The sequence below is a fragment of the Narcine bancroftii genome, chromosome 5 (assembly GCF_036971445.1).
Source record: "Narcine bancroftii isolate sNarBan1 chromosome 5, sNarBan1.hap1, whole genome shotgun sequence".
Taxonomy (NCBI): Eukaryota; Metazoa; Chordata; class Chondrichthyes; order Torpediniformes; family Narcinidae; genus Narcine; species Narcine bancroftii.
In genome coordinates, this window is record NC_091473.1 from 50403464 (window position 1) to 50424053 (window position 20590).

Here is a 20590-nt window from a genome sequence, read left to right on the forward strand (position 1 = left end):
AACAAATACCTCTTCCTTGCATGGGTTTGTGAAATAGGTTGTAAAAACATCCTGCTGTGAGATCTATGTGGCTGTACATTTATAAGTGTACTCTGTTATATTGGCCAGGTTTACTGAGTAATCACTCTTCAGTTTGGACAATGGCAAACTGATTAGCAAAGAAAAAAACTTTAAAAATATTGTTTCTCTATTGATTATCCCTTACTCCAAAGTTGAGAGGGGTCTTGATTTGTGTACAATTAACCAAAACTATGCTTGCACCCAAACATTACTTCAAATACCAGGAGAATAAACATTCAATTGCATGAGAAAACAATGGATCACATGCTTATAAATTAACTGACCCAAGACATTAAGGTCATTGTAAAAAGAACTGGGATCATAGAATAAAATTGTAGAAGTGGGTCATTTCGGCCCATCAAGTGAAACGTTACGTCTGCAGACATTGATTGCAGTAAAATCACAGAAATGCTGGAGGAACTCAGCAGGTCTCGCAGCATCTATTGGAGGTAAAGATATATAATCAACCCCTTCTTCAATGTAAGAGTAAAAAGCAGGCAGGCATTTGAATTAGAAAGCTGGGGAGAAGGGAAGAAAGGGCTGGGGAGGAGTACAGATCAACAGACAGAAGGCTTCCTTGGATATAGATGGAACACAAGAGAGATGAAAGGTGAGAACTGAATGGGAGAGCGGGTTTTTAGCTCTGTGGAAGCAGAGCTAGAGGAAAGGAGGCAGGGAAAGATGAGGGTGGGTTAACTGAAACAGAAGTTGATATTAATGCCATCTGGTGCTCAGATGGAATGCAAGGTGTTGTTCTTCCAATTTAGGGGTGGTCTTAGTCTGGCAGTGCATGACACCATGGGCAGACATGTTGGCAAGGGAATGGGACAAGGAATTAAAATGGGTGGCCACCTGGAGGTTCCCACTATTGCAGTGGACAGAGTCGAGGTGCTCAATGAAGCAATCTTCCAGTCTGCATCCCATCTCTCTGATGTACAGGAAACCACAACGGGGAGCACTAGGTACAGATCATTCCTGCAGATCCACAAGTGAAGTGTTGTTTCACTCAGGACTGTTTGGGGCCCCACACAGTGGTGAAGGAGGAGGTGTGGGCACGTGGAGCACCTCCTGTGGGCACAGGGGTAGGTGCTAAGGGTGTGATTGGCAGAAAGGGAGGAGTAGATGATGGAGTCACAGAGGGAGCAGTCGCTGCAGAAGGCAGAGGGGAGAGAAAGGCCCATATCCTCTACCCCTTTTCTATCCATGTACCTGTCCAAATGTCTTTTTAGATGTTGCATCGACTCTATAGTTTATTATCAGTTCAGCCAACTCACCAAGAAAATTCTTTTCTAGAATTAGAAAGCTATTACATACATGTTTGTAAACTTTTGTTTGATCTGACATGAACAGTTCTGGGCTCCATATTATGGAACAGATGGAGAGGTCCAGGTCCAGGTTCTGGTGGAACACCTTTTTAGAATGTCACCAAAGGTTATACAGTGCCCTCCATGATGTTTGAGAGAAATACACCTTTTTTTTCCTTTGTGCTTCAGTTTTAAATTTTTAATTAAGCAATTCACATGTAATTAAAGTGCACATTCCAGATTTTATTCAAGGTTATTTGTGTACATTTTGGTTTGACCATTAGAAGTGACACCACTTTGAGCATCATACATTTCCCTCATTCCAGCATACTCCGGTACAATTGCTTCAATTGTGCAGGTATAAGGGAGCTAGGCTTGCTTCTAAACTTTTGATCACCTTTGGAGTCCAGTTGCCATTTTTCACCAAGGACCAGAGTTGAGCCAATGAAAGTGAAAGAAGCCATAATGAGGGTGAAAAACAAGAATAAAATAGCAAGAGATGTCGTCCAAACTTTAGGATGACCAAAATCAACAGTTTGGAACATCATTAAGAAGAAAGTGTACTGGTGAGCTCAGTAATTGCAAAGGAACTGATATTCCAAGGAAGATCTCCACTGTTGATGACAGAAGACTTCTCATCACAATGAAGAAAAATCCTCAAACAATTTTGCTGATATCTTACTGTTTTATTCTCGTTTCTCAGCCTCAATGACTTCTTTGACTTTCACTGGGCACAATTCTAGTTTTCATGTTAAAAAATGGCCACTGCAGACTCCGAAAGTGATCAAAAGCTTCGAAGCAAGCCTAGCTCTCTGATACCTGCTCCAATTATGCAATTTAACACACCTGAGTACTCACAAATACCTGTGAAGCCAAATGTCCCAAATATTACGGTGCCCTGAAATGAGGGGACTAGGTATAAAAAGAGCAGTAATTTCTACAAGGTCAAACCAAAATGTATACAAATAACCTTGAATAAAATCTGGAATGTGCGCCTTTAATTACGTGAATTGTTTGATAACAAATTTAAAACTGGAACACAGAGGCAAATAAAGGAAAAAATGTCTTTGTCCCAAAAATTAATGGTACTGCACCCATCAGGTAGAGTTGAATAGGCTGGGGCTATTTGTCAAGAAGCCAGACTGAGGTGTATTTTCATGTATGCAAAAAGTGAGAATTTATGGCTCTGGAGGTAGAGGATTACATTTGAATCTCGTGACGTTTCTCTTTTCCTGAACTAATACCTTCTATTTCTAGATCCCCCACCACAGGAAAACAACATCACAACACCCACCATCACACACCACAAGAGTCATATGGCCCCAATGAGATAACAGAAACCATTAATTTTGATCAAAATTGAATCTTACAATAATTATCAGACAGAATGGATTATTCTTATCCCGATGCTACTGTGGACAGGACCTATTTCCCCACACATAAAAATAAAACAAGTAGCTCTAAGCAAGCACCTTTGTAATAACAGTTCAAAAAATATTTTATTTAACAAATAATTTTCATTTTGACAACTTCTGTCCTCAGTGTCCACCTGGTTCAGTTCTGCAAGCTCTGATGACCTCACTGGACATTCTCTCAGCAATTCCATGGATCCACAGCTTTCATTATTTCCACTGAACACACTTGTTATTTCATGTACTTCTCTTGGTGTTCAGCAAGGACTTTAGCTGATGACTTGGCATCATAGAATAATTCACTGATTTCCTCTACATGTTCCTTCTCGATGACTTCTTTCCCATTGATCTTTGCCAGCAGGTTAGCAGGGGTCAGGAGCTGCACAGAATACCTGCAAATGGAAACCATGGGTATTAATATAAACGCACACCTGCACAGACAAAATTGGGCTAAAAATGTGGAATCTCAACAGCTGAAAGAAAAGGCTTTTTCAACATGTCTGCCCATGGTGTCATGCACTGCCAGACAAAGTCTGTTTGTCCATTTGGACAAAGAATCAGAGAAAATAGGTGGAGGCCATTCAGTCCTTTGAGCCTATATCACCATTCAATATGATCACAACCTCACTATCCTATTCAAGCTTTCATTCCATACCCCTTGATCCCTTTACCGAGAAGGACCACATCCCAAACCTCTTTTGAATACATCTAATGAACCAGTCTCAACAGATTTCTCTGGCAAGGAGTTCTAAAAGGTCACAACTCTGAGTAAAGAATGTCAGTCTTAAATAGCTCACCCTTAATCATATGCAAGTGGTGGGCAAACTATTGGTGCAAAGGGCCTGTACTGAACACGTTCTATGTAACCACTTGTTCTGGCACTCCCATTCACATGTTTCATTTGACTATTCTTCATGCTATTAATGAGACTATGAGAGTTTGTGTCATATACACAAATATAATGTACAGATACAATGAAATTCTTGCTTGCTGCAGCCAAATAACCGTTTACAGCATGGAAACAGATCATGTCGGCCTTTCAAGTCTGCACCGATTCACTTGAACAACTCCATTAGCTCAACCCTCCCATTCTCCGCCCATAACCCTCCGACCCACTCACCTCCATGTACGCATCTTCTTCTTTCTTTGGCTTGGCTTCGCGGACGAAGATTTATGGAGGGGTAAAGTCCACGTCAGCTGCAGGCTCATTTGTGGCTGACAAGTCCGATGCGGGACAGGCAGACACAGTTGCAGCGGAAAATTGGTTGGGTGTTGGGTTTTTCCTCCTTTGTCTTTTGTCAGTGAGGTGGGCTCTGTGGTCTTCTTCAAAGGAGGTTGCTGCCCGCTGAACTGTGAGGTGCCAAGATGCACGGTTTGAGGCGATATCAGCCCACTGGCGGTGGTCAATGTGGCAGGCACCAAGAGCTTTCTTTAGGCAGTCCTTGTACCTCTTCTTTGGTGCACCTCTGTCTTGGTGGCCAGTGGAGAGGTCGCCATATAACACGATCTTGGGAAGGCGATGGTCTTCCATTCTGGAGACGTGACCTACCCAGCGCAGTTTGATCTTCAGCAGCGTGGATTCGATGCTGTCAGCCTCTGCCGTCTCGAGTACTTCGATGTTGGAGATGAAGTCGCTCTAATGAATGTTGAGGATGGAGCGGAGACAACGCTGGTGGAACCGTTCTAGGAGCTGTAGGTGACGCCTGTAAAGGACCCATGATTCGGAGCCGCCCTTAAATGACAGAAGGGACCCTGCTGCAACTATCTCTTTTGGAAGATCATTCCATTCTGCCACCACTTGCTGAGTGAAAAAGCATCCTCTAATATTTCTCCCAAAGTTTGCCCCCTTACCCTTAACTCATGCCCTCTTGTTCCAACCTCCCCTGCCCTCAGGGGAAAGAGTCTGTTTATATCTAGTCTATCTATTCCTTTCATAATTTTAAATACCTCTATCAGGTCCCCTCTCAGGTACCAAGCATACCAATTAAGTATAAATGGACCACAAGTGAAAGAAAATGATTATAAATGTATCTTGATAGATAAAAACTCTCAGTTTAGTAGTGGAAAAACATGCTGTATCAATAGTGCAGTCAGATCTTTGGTGGTCCTACAGTAGTGATATGGTTAGGCATTATGAATGCTAAAGTGTCTGGGCCTGTTAACCTATTGGATCTGTGCCACTTCTTTCACAGACAAACTGGTTAGTCCCACTTCATTTCCTAACAATTCTTCCTTATGTTTATTTATTTAATTTCCCTTTGAAAGGTGCTCAAGAATCTACTTCACCATGCCATCAGGGATAATGGAGCTGATACCACTTGCAATGTCACGTACTGCAGATGCTGTGGTTTCCAACAGCTCTATACAAACTTACCTTGATGAAGGGCTCAGGCCTAAAATCTTTACCTCTTATGGATGGTGCAAGACATACCGAGTTCCTCATCATTTTTGCATGGTTTATACCCATGCAGACCAAAGTTTTGGAGGAACTTAGCAGGTCAGGTTGCTTCATGGAAGGCATTAGTTGAGGTTTCGGGCTGGAACCTTACATGAGGAATAGCAAGATTTGGGCATCCTCAGTATTTGGCATTCCTAGACCTGCTGTCAAGATAGTCGTTGACTTGGAACAACCATCTACCATTTACTTGTAGCTTCCCCTATCCTACTATCAACTTGGCCCTCACCTACATATCCTCCATTACCCTCCCATCTGACCTAGCCCTGTCCACCCCTATGTGCAACAAGGACAGGATTCTCCTTGTTCTCACCTACCACACCACCAGCTTCCATGTCCAACATATCCTCCTCCACCATTTTTGCCACCTACTACTCCTTATCCCACTACCAGACACCTACTACTCCTTATCCCACTACCAGACACATGTCCCTTCTCCTCCCCTCTCTGATCAGTATTACTTAAATGGTGAAAGATTGCGGCATGTTGCGCAGAGAGACCTGGAAGTGCTTGTGCATGAATCACAAAAGATTTGTTTGCAGGTGCAAGAGGTAATCAAGAAGGCAAATCTTCTGTTGGTCTTCATTGTTAGTGGGATTGAATTTAAGAGCAGGGAGATGCTGCAACTGTATTGGTGAGGCTGCACCTGGAGTACTACGTGCAATTCTGGTCTCCTTGCTTGAGAAAGGATATACTGGCTTTAGATGCACTGCAGAGGTTTAACAGGTTGATTCCACAGATGAGGAGAAATAAGATGCCTGGGAACACACTCATTGCAGTTCAGAAGAATAAGAGTGGGGTTTATAGAAATATATAATGAAAGGAATGGATAAGATTGAGACAGGAAGGTTGTTTTCACTGGTAGGTAAGACCGGAACCAGGGAACATAGTCTCATGATTTTGAGGAGTAGATTTAGGATGGAGATGAGGATGAACTGCTTCTCCCAGAGAGTAGTGTATTTGTGGAATTATCTGCTTAAGCAAGCAGTAGGGCTGTTTCAGTAAATATACTTAAGACACAGATAGATTTTTGCACAGATCAGCCACGATCTTATGAAATTGCAGGCTTGATGGGCCAGAGGGCCTCCTCCAGCTCATACATATTGTTCTCATTTATCTTCCTATTTGCTTGCTGTTGACTTCATTTTTTTTGTGATTTATGTTCAGGAAGAACCTGGCAACACATTTTAATCTCTAATTTATAAAAATATGTTACTTTTCTATTTTCATCCCAAAATGAAGGACCTCACATTTTTCCACATTATATTGCATCTGCCAAGTCCTCACCCATTCAATTTGTTTATCTATATCCTCAAGTTTCTCTACATCTTCTGTCAACTCCACTGTCAAACAGCTCTACATTATCAACATGGACACATTACATTTGATCCCTTCATCTAAAAATAGATTATGAACAGTTAGTGCCTCAGCAAAACCTCTCAAGTCATAATTATAGATTTATTCTTTTGCTAGTTTCCTGCCTGTTAACCAATCTTCAATCCATGTCAGTATTTTACCCAAATTTCATATGCCCTTATTTTGTTGATCACTTGGCATCTTATTGAAGATATTCTGAGAGTGCAAATACACCACATGTATTGGTCTCGTGTTATCTAAAATCCTTAACTACCCTTAGCTACCCCTCCACCATCAGACTCGTCAATCAGGGATTCATTTAAGGACTCTTACTTTTGCACTTGATCTTTTCTCCTCTCTGTATTGAACAGTTGCTTACATTTCTTTATTTGTTTACACGTGTACATTGTATACAGTTCTTTTTGCACTACCAATAAGTGGCAATTCTGCCAGGCCTCCAGGAAAAAGAACCTCAGGGTTGTATGTGGTATCACGTATGTACTCTGATAATAAATCTGAACTTAAAATAATTTGCCATACTCATGTATGTTCATTCTGCCCAACTTATTAAATTCCAAATGCTCTGTTACAACTACCTGAATATTTAATTCCCAAATTTTCATGAATACTGATGTCATATTAACTGGTCTATAGTTTCCTCCTTGTCTTTCCTTTCTTTAATATAGTGGTGTTACATTTACTGTAGTCCATGAAAGATGATAACAAGAGCCACCTCTTTCAAACTGTGGAATGTAGGTTAACAGTTCTTAAAATATTATTAGCTTTCAGGTCCATAATTTTTCTATTAGTTTATTTTTACAAAGCAGTACTTTTCAGCTCTTCGTCCACATTAAGCAGATTTTTAAAATCAACAAACATTCAGCTAAAGGGACTCAGTGATTTGAGCACTTATTAGTGGGAGAAAAAGAATGGTCAGCATTTTAGGAAGGAACCCTTAAGTTCTGGCCTGAGACATTGACAAATCTTTTTCTCCTACTGCTGCTTGATTCACTGAATTCATCCAGCAGATTGATTGTTGCTCCAGATTCCAGCATCTGCAGTCTCTCATGTGTGAACCATTTTTATGTCCCCTCAAAAAATCTTGGTCCCACTTTACTTCCTTAGAAGCTTGAGGAAATTTGGCCCAACACCTGCAGCCTTCAACAACTTCTACAGGGGCTACGTGGTATGGGACCTGCTCTGGTAAGGACTGGAGGAAACCACAGAGAGTTGTGATTGCAGCTCAGAGCATCACCTAAATCCAGCTTCCCTCCATTCATGCCATCTACACTGCTTGCTGCCCCGGAAAAGTAGCCAACATAATAAAAGACTCATCCCACATTCTTCTCCCTCCTTCCATCGGGAAGAAGATTCACAAGTATGTGATCACCACCATCTGATTCAAGGATAGTTTCCTTCCTGCCATTATCAGATCCTTGAATGAACTTCATACAAGTAATGATGCCTTTGCTCTATTCTAACTGATCTCTCTCTGCAAGCTGTACTTTTATTGCTGTACTATGTGAGGTTTGACTAGCTGGATGGCACACAAAATGAACTTTCTAATGTTACCTTGACAATAAATTTCTGAAATTTTCTTGATCTCAATTTATTGTTTTTTTGGTAATATTACATTCTTTCCTTTGCTCTAATATGACCTTTAACTTTTCATTACCTATATTCCTTCTTGGGTTTTCATGCCCCAAAGGAATGCATATTACTTCCAAATTACTTTTAGTTCTTCATACAAGTGCCATTGCCCGTTTACTATTATACCATTGAATAATTTTCCATTTTACAATAACCCATGGCTTAGATTCCCCAAGATTTCATTTATAAATGGAATTCTAAGCTGTTATTTAGAAGTAGGAAATCATTTATTTTGAAACACTTGATTAAATTGGTATGAAAGGTTTAATATCTAGGAAAATGACTTTTTGTCAAAATAGGCTTATTCCTTTATCAATGGATAATCAATTCTTGAGAATTTGGAGACAGAAGGCTATTAAGAGGATTGAAGATTGTTTTGAGGATGGGAGATTTATAACATTTGAAAGAATGATGGAAAAATTTAATGTACTTAGTAATATTTTATTTTATTACCAAGTTAAATCTTTTATCTGGCAAAATAGGTTCTATTTTGAAGTTACCTAATCAAAGTGAATTAGAATTATTGATTTCTAATACTACAGTAAATACATTTATTACGGTAATATACAATTTACTTCAAACTAAGGCCCCCAAAATTGGGGTGCATAAATCAAGATCAAGATGGCAATTAGATTTAAATACTCAAATAAGTAAAAAGGATTGGATGAATTTGTGTAAATAATATGACTAAACTTATAAATGTAAGATATAGGTTTTTACATCAATTATATTTGACTTCGCAAAAATTAAGTAGATTAAATCCTGCCATATCAGATTTTTGTTGTAGATCATTCAACTTGGCAATATCCTAAAGTTAGACAATTTTGATTAGGAGTAGGTAATTTTTTGGAACTAATTACTGGGGCCAAATTCCCATAGGACCTGATGTTATGTTTACAGAGTAATATTAAGGTTACAAGGTCAAAATTAAATTTAAATATCCATCAAATTAAATTTGTGTTAATTGCTTTAGCAGTTGTTAGCAAACGTATAGCAATATCATGGAAGTCAGAAATAGATTTACGCATGGAAAGATAGCATGTAGAACTTCGTAGCAGTATTCCATTAGAGAAAATTACTTATAAATTTGTGAGATAAAAATTACTTTTTTTGGAAAATATAGAGCCCATATTTACAAAATTTTGGTTTGAAGACCTCACTTTTTGGTAACCTCAAATAGATTTTTCTGAATAAATGTTTTATTTCTTAGCATCTTCCATTTTTTCTTTCTTTTCTTTTTTTGGGGTGGGGGGTTTGGGAGGGTAGGGGTTGGGTTGAGGGGGATGGGAGTATATTACTACATGTAATATTCTTTAAAAAAAATAGTTTACCATTGAATGTAATGTAATTATATTGTGGTTTAAAATTTATAAATAAAGTATTTTTAAAACTCATGCCTTATAATTTGTTTGGTTTGTTTATATTTATGACCTTGATTTTAAAATCACTTTCAATCTTTTTATTAACTACGATAGATATATAAATTTTGAGATAGTAAAATGGATTGAACATTGGCTGAAAGGGAGAGGCCAGAGAGCGGTAGTGGATAATTGTCTGTCATGTTGGAGGCCGGTGACCATTGGTGTGCCTCAAGGATCTGTATTGGGCCCATTGTTGTTCGTTATATACATTAATGATCTAGATGATGGGGTGGTGAATTGGATTAGTAAATATGCAGACGATACTAAAATAGGTGGAATAGTGGATAATGAAGAAGGTTTTCAAGGATTGCAGAGGGATTTGGGCTGCTTAGAAAAGTGGGCTGAAAAATGGCAGATGGAATTTAATACTGATAAGTGTGAAGTGCTTCATTTTGGTAAGAAGAATCAGAATAGGACATACGTGGTAAATGGGAGAGCATTGATGAATACAGAAGAGCAGAAAGATTTAGGAGTAATGGTACATCGTTCCCTGAAGGTAGAAACTCACGTGAATAGGGTGGTGAAGAAGGCTTTTAGTATGCTGGCCTTTATCAATCATTGCATGGAATATAGGAGTTGGGAGGTGATGTTGAGATTGTATAAGACGTTGGTGCGGCCTAATTTGGAGTTCTGTGTGCAGTTCTGGTTGCCTAATTATAGGAAGGATATAAACAGAGTGGAGAGAGTGCAGAGAAGGTTTACCAGAATGTTACCTGGGTTTAAGCATCTAGAGTATAGGGAGAGATTGGACAGATTAGGTCTTTATTCTTTGGAGCGTAGAAGGTTGAGAGGGGATTTGATAGAAGTATTTAAGATTATGAAAGGGATAGACAGAGTGGATGTGGATAGACTATTTCCGTTAAGAGGAGGAAAGATTAAAACAAGAGGACATGAGTTAAGAATTAAGGGGCAGAGGTTTAGAGGTAATATGAGGGGGAACTTCTTTACTCAGAGAGTGGTAGCCGTGTGGAATGAGCTTCCGGGAGAAATAGTGGCGGCGGAGTCAATTGTATTATTTAAGAAAAGGTTGGACAGGTATATGGATGAGAAGAAGATGGAGAGTCATGGGCATTGTGCAGGGAGGTGGGACTAGAGAGGGGTGTTTGGTTCGGTGCGGACTAGAAGGGCCTAATGGCCTGTTTCCGTGCTGTAATTGTTATGTTATGATATTAAGGTCACTCTTTCCGAAAGGCCATTTCACTTGAGGATTACTAACCCTTTATCATTGCACCAATTCCGCCCTGCTCCAGCTCCCTCAACAGCCCCTAAGGCTAGAGCTGGACGAGGTCCTCACCCTGGATGAGACATATAAGGCAATCGAACAACTGAAAAGTGGCAAAGCAGCAGGTATGGATGGAATCCCCCCAGAGGTCTGGAAGGCTGGCGGCAAAACTCTGCATGCCAAACTGCATGAGTTTTTCAAGCTTTGTTGGGACCAAGGAAAACTGCCTCAGGATCTTCGTGATGCCATCATCATCACCCTGTACAAAAACAAAGGCGAGAAATCAGACTGCTCAAACTACAGGGGAATCATGTTGCTCTCCATTGCAGGCAAAATCTTCGCTAGGATTCTACTAAATAGAATAATACCTAGTGTCGCCGAGAATATTCTCCCAGAATCACAGTGCGGCTTTCGCGCAAACAGAGGAACTACTGACATGGCCTTTGCCCTCAGACAGCTCCAAGAAAAGTGCAGAGAACAAAACAAAGGACTCTACATCACCTTTGTTGACCTCACCAAAGCCTTCGACACCGTGAGCAGGAAAGGGCTTTGGCAAATACTAGAGCGCATCGGATGTCCCCCAAAGTTCCTCAACATGATTATCCAACTGCACGAAAACCAACAAGGTCGGGTCAGATACAGCAATGAGCTCTCTGAACCCTTCTCCATTAACAATGGCGTGAAGCAAGGCTGTGTTCTCGCACCAACCCTCTTTTCAATCTTCTTCAGCATGATGCTAAACCAAGCCATGAAAGACCCCAACAATGAAGACGCTGTTTACATCCGGTACCGCACGGATGGCAGTCTCTTCAATCTGAGGCGCCTGCAAGCTCACACCAAGACACAAGAGAAACTTGTCTGTGAACTACTCTTTGCAGACAATGCCGCTTTAGTTGCCCATTCAGAGCCAGCTCTTCAGCGCTTGACGTCCTGCTTTGCGGAAACTGCCAAAATGTTTGGCCTGGAAGTCAGCCTGAAGAAAACTGAGGTCCTCCATCAGCCAGCTCCCCACCATGACTACCAGCCCCCCCACATCTCCATCTGGCACACAAAACTCAAAACGGTCAACCAGTTTACCTATCTTGGCTGCACCATTTCATCAGCTGCAAGGATCGACAATGAGATAGACAACACACTCGCCAAGGCAAATAGCGCCTTTGGAAGACTACACAAAAGAGTCTGGAAAAACAACCAACTGAAAAACCTCACAAAGATAAGCGTATACAGAGCCGTTGTCATACCCACACTCCTGTTCGGCTCCGAATCATGGGTCCTCTACCGGCATCACCTACGGCTCCTAGAACGCTTCCACCAGCGTTGTCTCCACTCCATCCTCAACATCCATTGGAGCGCTTTCATCCCTAACGTCGAAGTACTCGAGATGGCAGAGGTCGACAGCATCGAGTCCTCGCTGCTGAAGATCCAGCTGCGCTGGATGGGTCACGTCTCCAGAATGGAGGACCATCGCCTTCCCAAGATCGTGTTATATGGCGAGCTCTCCACTGGCCACCGTGACAGAGGTGCACCAAAGAAAAGGTACAAGGACTGCCTAAAGAAATCTCTTGGTGCCTGCCATATTGACCACCGCCAGTGGGCTGATATCGCCTCAAACCGTGCATCTTGGCGCCTCACAGTTTGGCGGGCAGCAACCTCCTTTGAAGAAGACCGCAGAGCCCACCTCACTGACAAAAGACAAAGGAGGAAAAACCCAACACCCAACCCCAACCAACCAATTTTCCCCTGCAGCCGCTGCAACCGTGTCTGCCTGTCCCGCATCGGACTTGTCAGCCACAAACGAGCCTGCAGCTGACGTGGACTTTTACCCCCTCCATAAATCTTCATCCGCGAAGTCAAGCCAAAGAAGATACTACATCTAAAAAACATATGCTTCCTCAAAATAGTAACCGACCTATTTACATTCCATGAATTCAACTATAAAACTAATTTGCTTTACTTAGTATATGTCTAGAGTACATCTCCTGTGATTATTGTGTTACCTTCACTATAAATCAATTTGATGTGTATGTGTCCTTTATTACTACTGCGTCCTATATATCTACAATAGATTTTGTCTTTGTAGTTTTGTTGGCTTTTTCAGAGCCAAGATCAATTCTTTCTATCAACTTCCAACTTTTATTATTAGTGTATTAGGAGAAGATATAAAGAAGTTAGATGAGTGAAAAATAAAACATTCTCAAGCTGAGTTGATGACAGCATGAATTATCCAAATTTTAGTGGATTTATATACTTGAGGGTGTTTGAGTTGTGGTTGATTTATTATCTATGTTCGGGTACCAGAAGGATGATGGACAGTTTTAAAACTCTCAGCTTTAAGATTTTCCTTCCTCTTTCAGTCTTTGAATTAAAAAAAAGGATTGACAGCTCAAATGCAAACCGATCCTTCTAAACATGCATCCATAATAATTAAATAATAATGCAGGTCAGGCTGTGGGCCCCACCAATTGATGTTAGTAAATCCTCTGAAGTGGTCGCTGGTTTGCAGGCAATGAAAACCCTTTTAAGATTCCATTCCCTTTAAACATTAAAGGTGGGAGCAGAGCAACACAAGAGAAATGGTAGGGATGTAATACTGAATTTAAGTTTCTTCCTCTTATTTGCTTACTTCAATCAATACAAGATTTATTCAATAATAAAGGAAGAAGTTAAACAAGACCAGAGATTAATATCAATCTGTTTGCTTGAGTGGCCTTTGAGGCAGTGCAGAGGAAGGCCATTAGGTTGTTTGCAGTGATGAGGGAGTTAGCTTATGAGGAGAGATTGAGTCACTTGGTACTGCACTTGCTGGAATTTAGAAGAGTGTTAGGGGATCTTGCAGAAACATAAAAAAATTATGAAAGGAATAGACAAAATAGATGCAGGAAAGTAGGGAAGATTTCACTCGCAGATGAGATTAAAAGAAGGGGATATAGATTCAGGGGAGTAAATTTAAGACAGAGATGAGGAGGATGATCTTCTCCCAGAGAATTCTTTGCCTCATGAAGTAGTAGAGGTTGCCCAATATATTTTAGATTTTTGTAGTATAGGGGAATTAAGAGTTATGGGGAAAAAGGCAGGTAAACAGAGTCGAGTCCATGGCCAGTTTAGCCATGATCTTGTTGAATGGTGGAGCAGGCTCAATAGGCCAGATGGCAGAATCCTGCTCCTATATCCTTTGGCACTTGACATCCAATTAACAAAGCAATAGAAGGTTGTACTAGACAATGAAAGTAGGACAAATACAGTGAGAGGAAGTTCTCTATGCTGTACAATGTCCTGGATAGTGCATTGGTCTCATTTGTCAGAGCAACAATTGCATGGTGAGAGAACAGTGGAAGTGAAAACCTTGTACATTTAAAACAAACAGAGACTGTAATGGATTGGGTGGGAGAAAGCAGCTCATTGGCATGGATTGGGAAATCCTTGCATCCACAATTATCTTGTAGTTAACTTTGGACCATTCCATCCAGGATCAAACTACCACCTGTTACTCATTTTCAGAATCTTTCATGAAGAAATGATCTTTGTGCAGTTTTGGTGATCTAGCCATAGGAAGGATCTCAAAAGGTTGGACAGAGCACAGAAAGGATTGACTTGGCTGCTGCTGGGACAGGAGGGCTTGAGTTACAAGGAGAGGCTTGCTCTTTATTCCCTTGAGCATAAGAGTCTGAGGGGTGACCTTTTACTGGCACACATAATTGTGGAGGGCACGGATAGAGTGAATGCTCACCGTTTGTATCCTGGGATAGATGATTCGAGAACTAGAGGGCACAAGTTTAAAGATGAGAGGGGAAAGATTTAAGAGGGACCTTTTTATTCAGAGTGTGGTCTGTATCTGGAACGATTTGCCAGAGGAAGCTATAGAAGTGGGAACAATTATGATGTTGAGAAAGCATTTGGATAGTTATATGGATAGGAAGTGTTTAGAAGGACATGGATCAAATGCAGATAAATAGGACAAGCCCAGAATGCTAACTTGGTCAGCATGGATGAATTGGGCTGAAGGGTTTGTTCTGTGCTGTACAACTCTGGTGGAGACTGACATATGAAGAGTTTGTCAGCGTTTTACTTTCTTCCCTCCCTCACGTGCAGACACGAGTGGTGCAGGTAACGCAAAAGGTAATTAAGAAACTACCTCTGTCAGCACATAAAAAGACAGCATTGAAAGTGTACTGATCTTTGAACTCCTTGGATATATCTTCTGAACAGCTTTTATTTTGTGCTCCACATTTGTGCAAAAATATCACAATATATAAAACCTTCAGACAAGAATTTTGAATTGCAGATATCTGTACCAGTTAGTGCACACAACGTTGTATTAGCTACCTTTGTTTTCAAAGCATTTTTTTAAAAAGGAACAGAAACCTTTTGTGTCTACTCCCTCGGGTCCCTACCTACTGCACCATTCATCTTCCTGTGACAAGCTGAAACCAATAGCTATTACTGAAACTGTTATTTTACAGCTTTGGCCAAAATTAAATACCACCAGTGAAGAGTTTTTGGCTGAAGCTGAAGAGGATGATTTAAAACCCTTGTCTCAGCTACCTAAAAGCACCAGTATTTGGAGAGCAGCAAATCACTCCTGCTCACTGGGGTCAGATGGGAAAAAAAAACAAATTACACTATCCAGGTCTGGACAAGAACCATTATTCCTTAACAAAGCAGCAATGGGTACTCACCTCAGGGTTGTCTTTGTGCCAATCTCCCCCAAGTGAAGCAAAGCATCCTCAGTGATGTTGATGCCTTCAATCTGTGCACGAATCTTTATTATCTAACAAATAGAGAAAGTGGAAAAGCAAGGAAATAAGTGTCAGTGAGATCTATTGTCCTGTCAGCATATATTAATGTACCACTCACTATCAAATAATTATTCAACCCAAAGGCTCATTTACTTTCAGGGTGCAGATAATATATATTTACTCCATCTTATTACAAATTACACTGTACTGTTAATATAGCAAAATACCCTAGCTAATGCTCAGAAGTATTAACAAAAAAAAATTGACAAGTGCCAAAAAATATCAGGGCAGATTGTTAAAATCTGGATACATAGGAAAAGTTCATGAGAATGTGGGTTGAATAAAATGGGATTAGGGTAAGTGGTTGCTTAACCTTCGCCACAGACCCAGTGGGCTGAAGGGCTTGGCTTCCTTGGTGATGTTGGATTAAAATATGAAGTTCAGAGAATAAATTCCAGAATTTAGGGCTCAGGTTCTGAACATCTGGAGATCATCTCACATCACATTTGGAGAACCATCTGCAGAGGTGCCTTTGTCCTTCGGCTTTCAGCAAGAGTTGGCTTATTTAAATTGTTTTACAGGTCTATTATTAATTGAAAAACAATCCCTACCTACATTTCCTACTGCCTGTGATGCACTGGATCTAACCATTCCATGGCCTATTACCTATGTGTGGCACACATGAAGTGTTATTAAAAGCATTGGTTCCCCACCTAGTAGCTTATTCACACAAGGACCAGAGACACGAAAATTTCATTTTTGTTTCACAGTGTTCAATTTAGCTCATGAATTATAGAAATATATAAAGAAAGTAGGTCATTTGGCCAATCAAAGTCATTTTGGCTGACCCCATTTCTCAATTATCTGTACCTGGTTAAGTAGATTAGCCCTGGAACTATTTTTCTCCATCAAGTCTCCAAATCCTTTGCATGCTAATAATGAATCTACAGCTTTCCATGCTATCAGTAATTGAATTCTAAATCTTAATCACTCAAACTTTTTGGAAATACATTTGCTGCCTTTGATCCTTTTGCCAAACACCTCAAATCTTTGGCCTCAGTTTATTGATCTGTGGCCATTTGAAAGAAATGAAACACGGAAGTCTGCAGATGCTGGAGAAACTCAAAAGGTCCATCAGCGTCCATAGGAGGTAAAGATATTTAACCAACTTTTTGGGCCTTGGCCCTTTATTGGGAATAAGCAAAAAGAGGAAACAGCTGAATAGATTGGAGGAGTTAAGTGGAGAGAAGGGAAAGGATCATGGGGAGGAACCCAGGCTAACAGGTAAGAGATCATGTGGTGGATACAGGTGAGAGGGTAGAAGAGAAAAAAGCTTAGATGTGATGGGGAGAGGTAGTTATCTGATTGGAGAATGAAGGGAAGGGGTTGGGGAGTTGGAGGAAAAGAGATAGAGAGATAGCGAAAAGAGAGATGTGGGAGGAGGAAGTTAACAGAAATTGCAGGTTGATGTTAATGCCATTTGCTTGGAGATTGCCAAACGGAATACAAGGTGTTGTTTCTTCAATTTGTGAGTGGGCTCGATTTGGCAGTGAGACCATGGATAGACATGGTGATCTGGCAATGGAGTGTAGAATTGAAGTTGTTGGCTACTGGGAGGTTCTTATTTTTGCAGTGGACAGTGAAGGTGCACAACAAAACCATCTTCCATTCTGCCTCCAGTCTAACTGATGTAGCAGAGGCCATTTCTGGATGCAACAAATGACCCTGATATATTCACAAGTATTGCTTCACTTAGGAGGACTGTTTAGGGTTCATAATGGTAGTGAGAGAGAAGGTGCAGGTGTGTTGCATTTCTTGCGGTCACAGAGGTAGATACTGAGGCAGCGATTTTTGGGAAGTATGAGTGGATGAGGAAAAGCACAGGGGAGGGAAGAGGATGATGTATCTGGTGGAAATCACGGAGGATAATATGATGGATGTGGAGACTGATGGGGTGGTAGATGAGGACAAGAGGAATCCTGTCCTTGTGGTTTGGGGTGGAATGGGCAGACCAAATGCACAGGAAATAGAGATGCAGATGAGAGCTAAGTTAATAGCAGTAGAGAGGAAGCCACGTTTTTTGAAGAAGGAGAACATCTCGGATGTTCTGGAATGGAAGGCCTCACCCTGGGAGCAGATGAATAGAAATGAATAGAATTCTTACAGGAGATAGTTGGGAAGAGGTGTAGTCGTGGTAACTGTGAGAATTTAATTCCATCAGGTTTCTCTTTATACCACCATTGTCACTTTCTCATAAGATTCCTTCACTGGCGACCTTTGTCTTCTAACCGTTGTCTTCTTTGCCTGTGTGACTCATCCTCTTCCTCCTGACTCTCTTGTTTCTCTTGCCTCTTTCCCTTCATCTGGCATCTGCCAACCTTGTGCCTCTGTCTATCATGCTTCATCACTCCCTGGTTCACCAATCCCACCCAGGCCCCTCTTCTGGTCTTTCCACCCTGTCCTTTTGACACTGGCTTCTCTTATCTGCATTCCAGACTCAATGAAGGGCTCCAAACCAAAACACTGACCTGCTGAGTTCCTCTAGCAGATTGGGTTTATATGGAAGTTCTTGGCATTTATGTGTAATTTTGAGGAAAAAAAAAACTCAAGGTACAATTTTAATTACTTCTGATTATTACACTACTAATATATCTAAAAGAAAATCAACAATCTGCTCATTACTCTTTTCTAATTGCATGAGCTTGCTGTGCACCAATTACCTGCCATTTTTTTTAAACACTGGAACAATTAACAGAACGGTTAGTGTAGCAGTTAGCACAATGCAGCTACGGCACCAGCAACTGTGATTTGAATCCCGCGCTGTCTGTAAGGAGCTTATAAATTTTCCCCATGTCTGCATGTGTTTCCTCCGGGTGCTCTAATTTCCTCCCACCAAAATGTACTGTGGAGTGGAGGGGTGGGTGGGTTGTAGGTCAATTGGGTGTAATTGGGCGGCATGGGCTCATGAGCTAAAAGGGCCTGTTACTGTGATGCATATCTAAAATTTTTTAAAAATTAAATACTTTTGAAGTGTTGTCACCAAAATATTTGGGATATTGTGAAATGTACAGAATGAATATTTAATATCTGCAGCTGTTTCACCTTTTAGGCAGAGATCCTCTGTATGGATTTATGTTTGCAGAGCTTTGCACATAACTTTCTGAATTGCAAACAATGGCTCTCAACACAATTCCCTGGCATAAAGTTGAATAGAATATGCCAGTTAATTCATCCCAGATAGACATATGACATACTCCAACTCTGCTGGAATACAACATGACCTTTGATGAATTGCATATTACTTACAGCCTCATTGTTAACAGATAAATCACAGAAGCACATTGAGTCTGTGAATGAGATTATTGTATCATTCCAAAGAGAGGCCTACATAGTATGGTCTCTTCAATTCTAATTCTCTGCTCCACATTTAGCTCCAAAGTCACTGCCTAACCCTTTGCAACCAAGTACCTGTGATCTACTGGTATAACAGAACTCTATACACTGGCCACTCATCAGAAATACTGGATTGTGGATAGCATTTATTAACTCTAATGGTCACTTAGTAAGATTTCCTAAATCGGGAGTTTATACAAACGATGCTAGTATCAAATGGAGTTGGCAGACTATTCTACCAGGGAAAGCCAAATTTGATGCAAACACTCTCATTGCTCATTAGAACAGGAATTCCAATCCATTCCCCTGGATACAAGGACCAGGGCTACAATCAGCTGAAATAACACAAATCAGGTCAAATCATTCACCAACACTATTGTAGATAGACATCACAAATATTTAATCAATCAAAACAGAACACAAGGCACTGAGTCATACATTGACAAAGGGAAAAAAATGTTTGATTTAATATCCTGGTGAGTAAATTAAAGACTGGCAATTACTTCTTGCTACATTGATGTGTTCCCATGATATACCAATACAAAACTGTGGGACTGAAGCAAATAGACAAGGAGAAATTCAGGCTCAATCCTCTGGGAGACTGGCAGCAAAGAACTCGTACTCAGCTGTGGGCTGCAGGAGACTTGGCTCTTGGGAACCAAGGATCGGGATCAGGATTTGTGAGGGTGCTGAGAGCAAGAAGGGATCAAGTGATGAAAGCTTCCTGATTGTATCAGAGCTTAGGTTTGGCAATGATCAAAGAGAACCCTGGGCAGTGGAGGCGAGTCCATGAACACTTGGTGTCCTTAAAGGGACTCTCTTTTGCTTCTCTTTCTATTATTGGGGGGTGCCAGGCAATGCTAGTGGCACATCTTTGTGTGACTTTATAGCAGGCAAAAGATGACAAATTTGGTGTATTCTTATATATTGTGATTCAGTACATGACAATAAAGGAATCATGAAACAATTGGCTGGATCTGTTGTATGTCCCTGGGATTAGATTTTCCCAATATTAGAAAGCATACAGAGTGACAAGAAAATGGCAGGGTCAGGTTTGGACATAGCAACCCTCCTGGCCAAATATCTTACTGACATTCTTCTTTTTAAAATATTTTTATTGCGTTTAATATACAAGCATAAATACAGAATTGACAATTACATAGTAATTCATTTGTATACAAGTAAGCACGCACAAAAAAAGCCAGTGATAAAAAGATAAAATTACATCAATAATTGCTTATAAACCTCAAAAACATTTAATTGAAATGATCTATGTAACCACGTTAAACCCATTTGTTGGCATAACTTCTATAAAATAAAGGAAAAAAATTCTAAAAACAAAAACTAAATCAAATCTATCTCCTCACTCTTTTCTTTCTTTTTCAATCTTTTTATTATTATTATAATTTATAAACACATACAGTTCAAAGAGATATAAAAAATACATAGTAAGTAATGAATTAATACAGAGATATTAAACAATAATATTACAGAATAAAAATATATCATAAAAAAATTTTTTTAGATCAGTTTAGGGTGTGAACTATCTCTAAAAAAAAGATAATTAATAACAATATATGA

At 40.3% G+C, this 20590-nt stretch overlaps 1 protein-coding gene across 2 annotated transcripts in view; it reads right to left on the minus strand.

Annotated features, from left to right (window-relative positions):
- Positions 1-2844: 2844 nt before the first annotated feature.
- ruvbl1 (RuvB-like AAA ATPase 1) overlaps positions 2845-20590 on the minus strand; it is a 110186-nt gene continuing 92440 nt past the window's right edge. For both annotated transcript variants that reach the window (XM_069937401.1, XM_069937400.1), the window contains 2 exons: positions 15557-15648; positions 2845-3168 (listed from right to left, as the gene is read on the minus strand). In XM_069937401.1, coding sequence (XP_069793502.1) covers positions 3009-3168; positions 15557-15648 — 252 coding nt within the window. In that variant the 3' untranslated portion in view covers positions 2845-3008. The remainder of the gene's footprint in view (positions 3169-15556; positions 15649-20590) is intronic.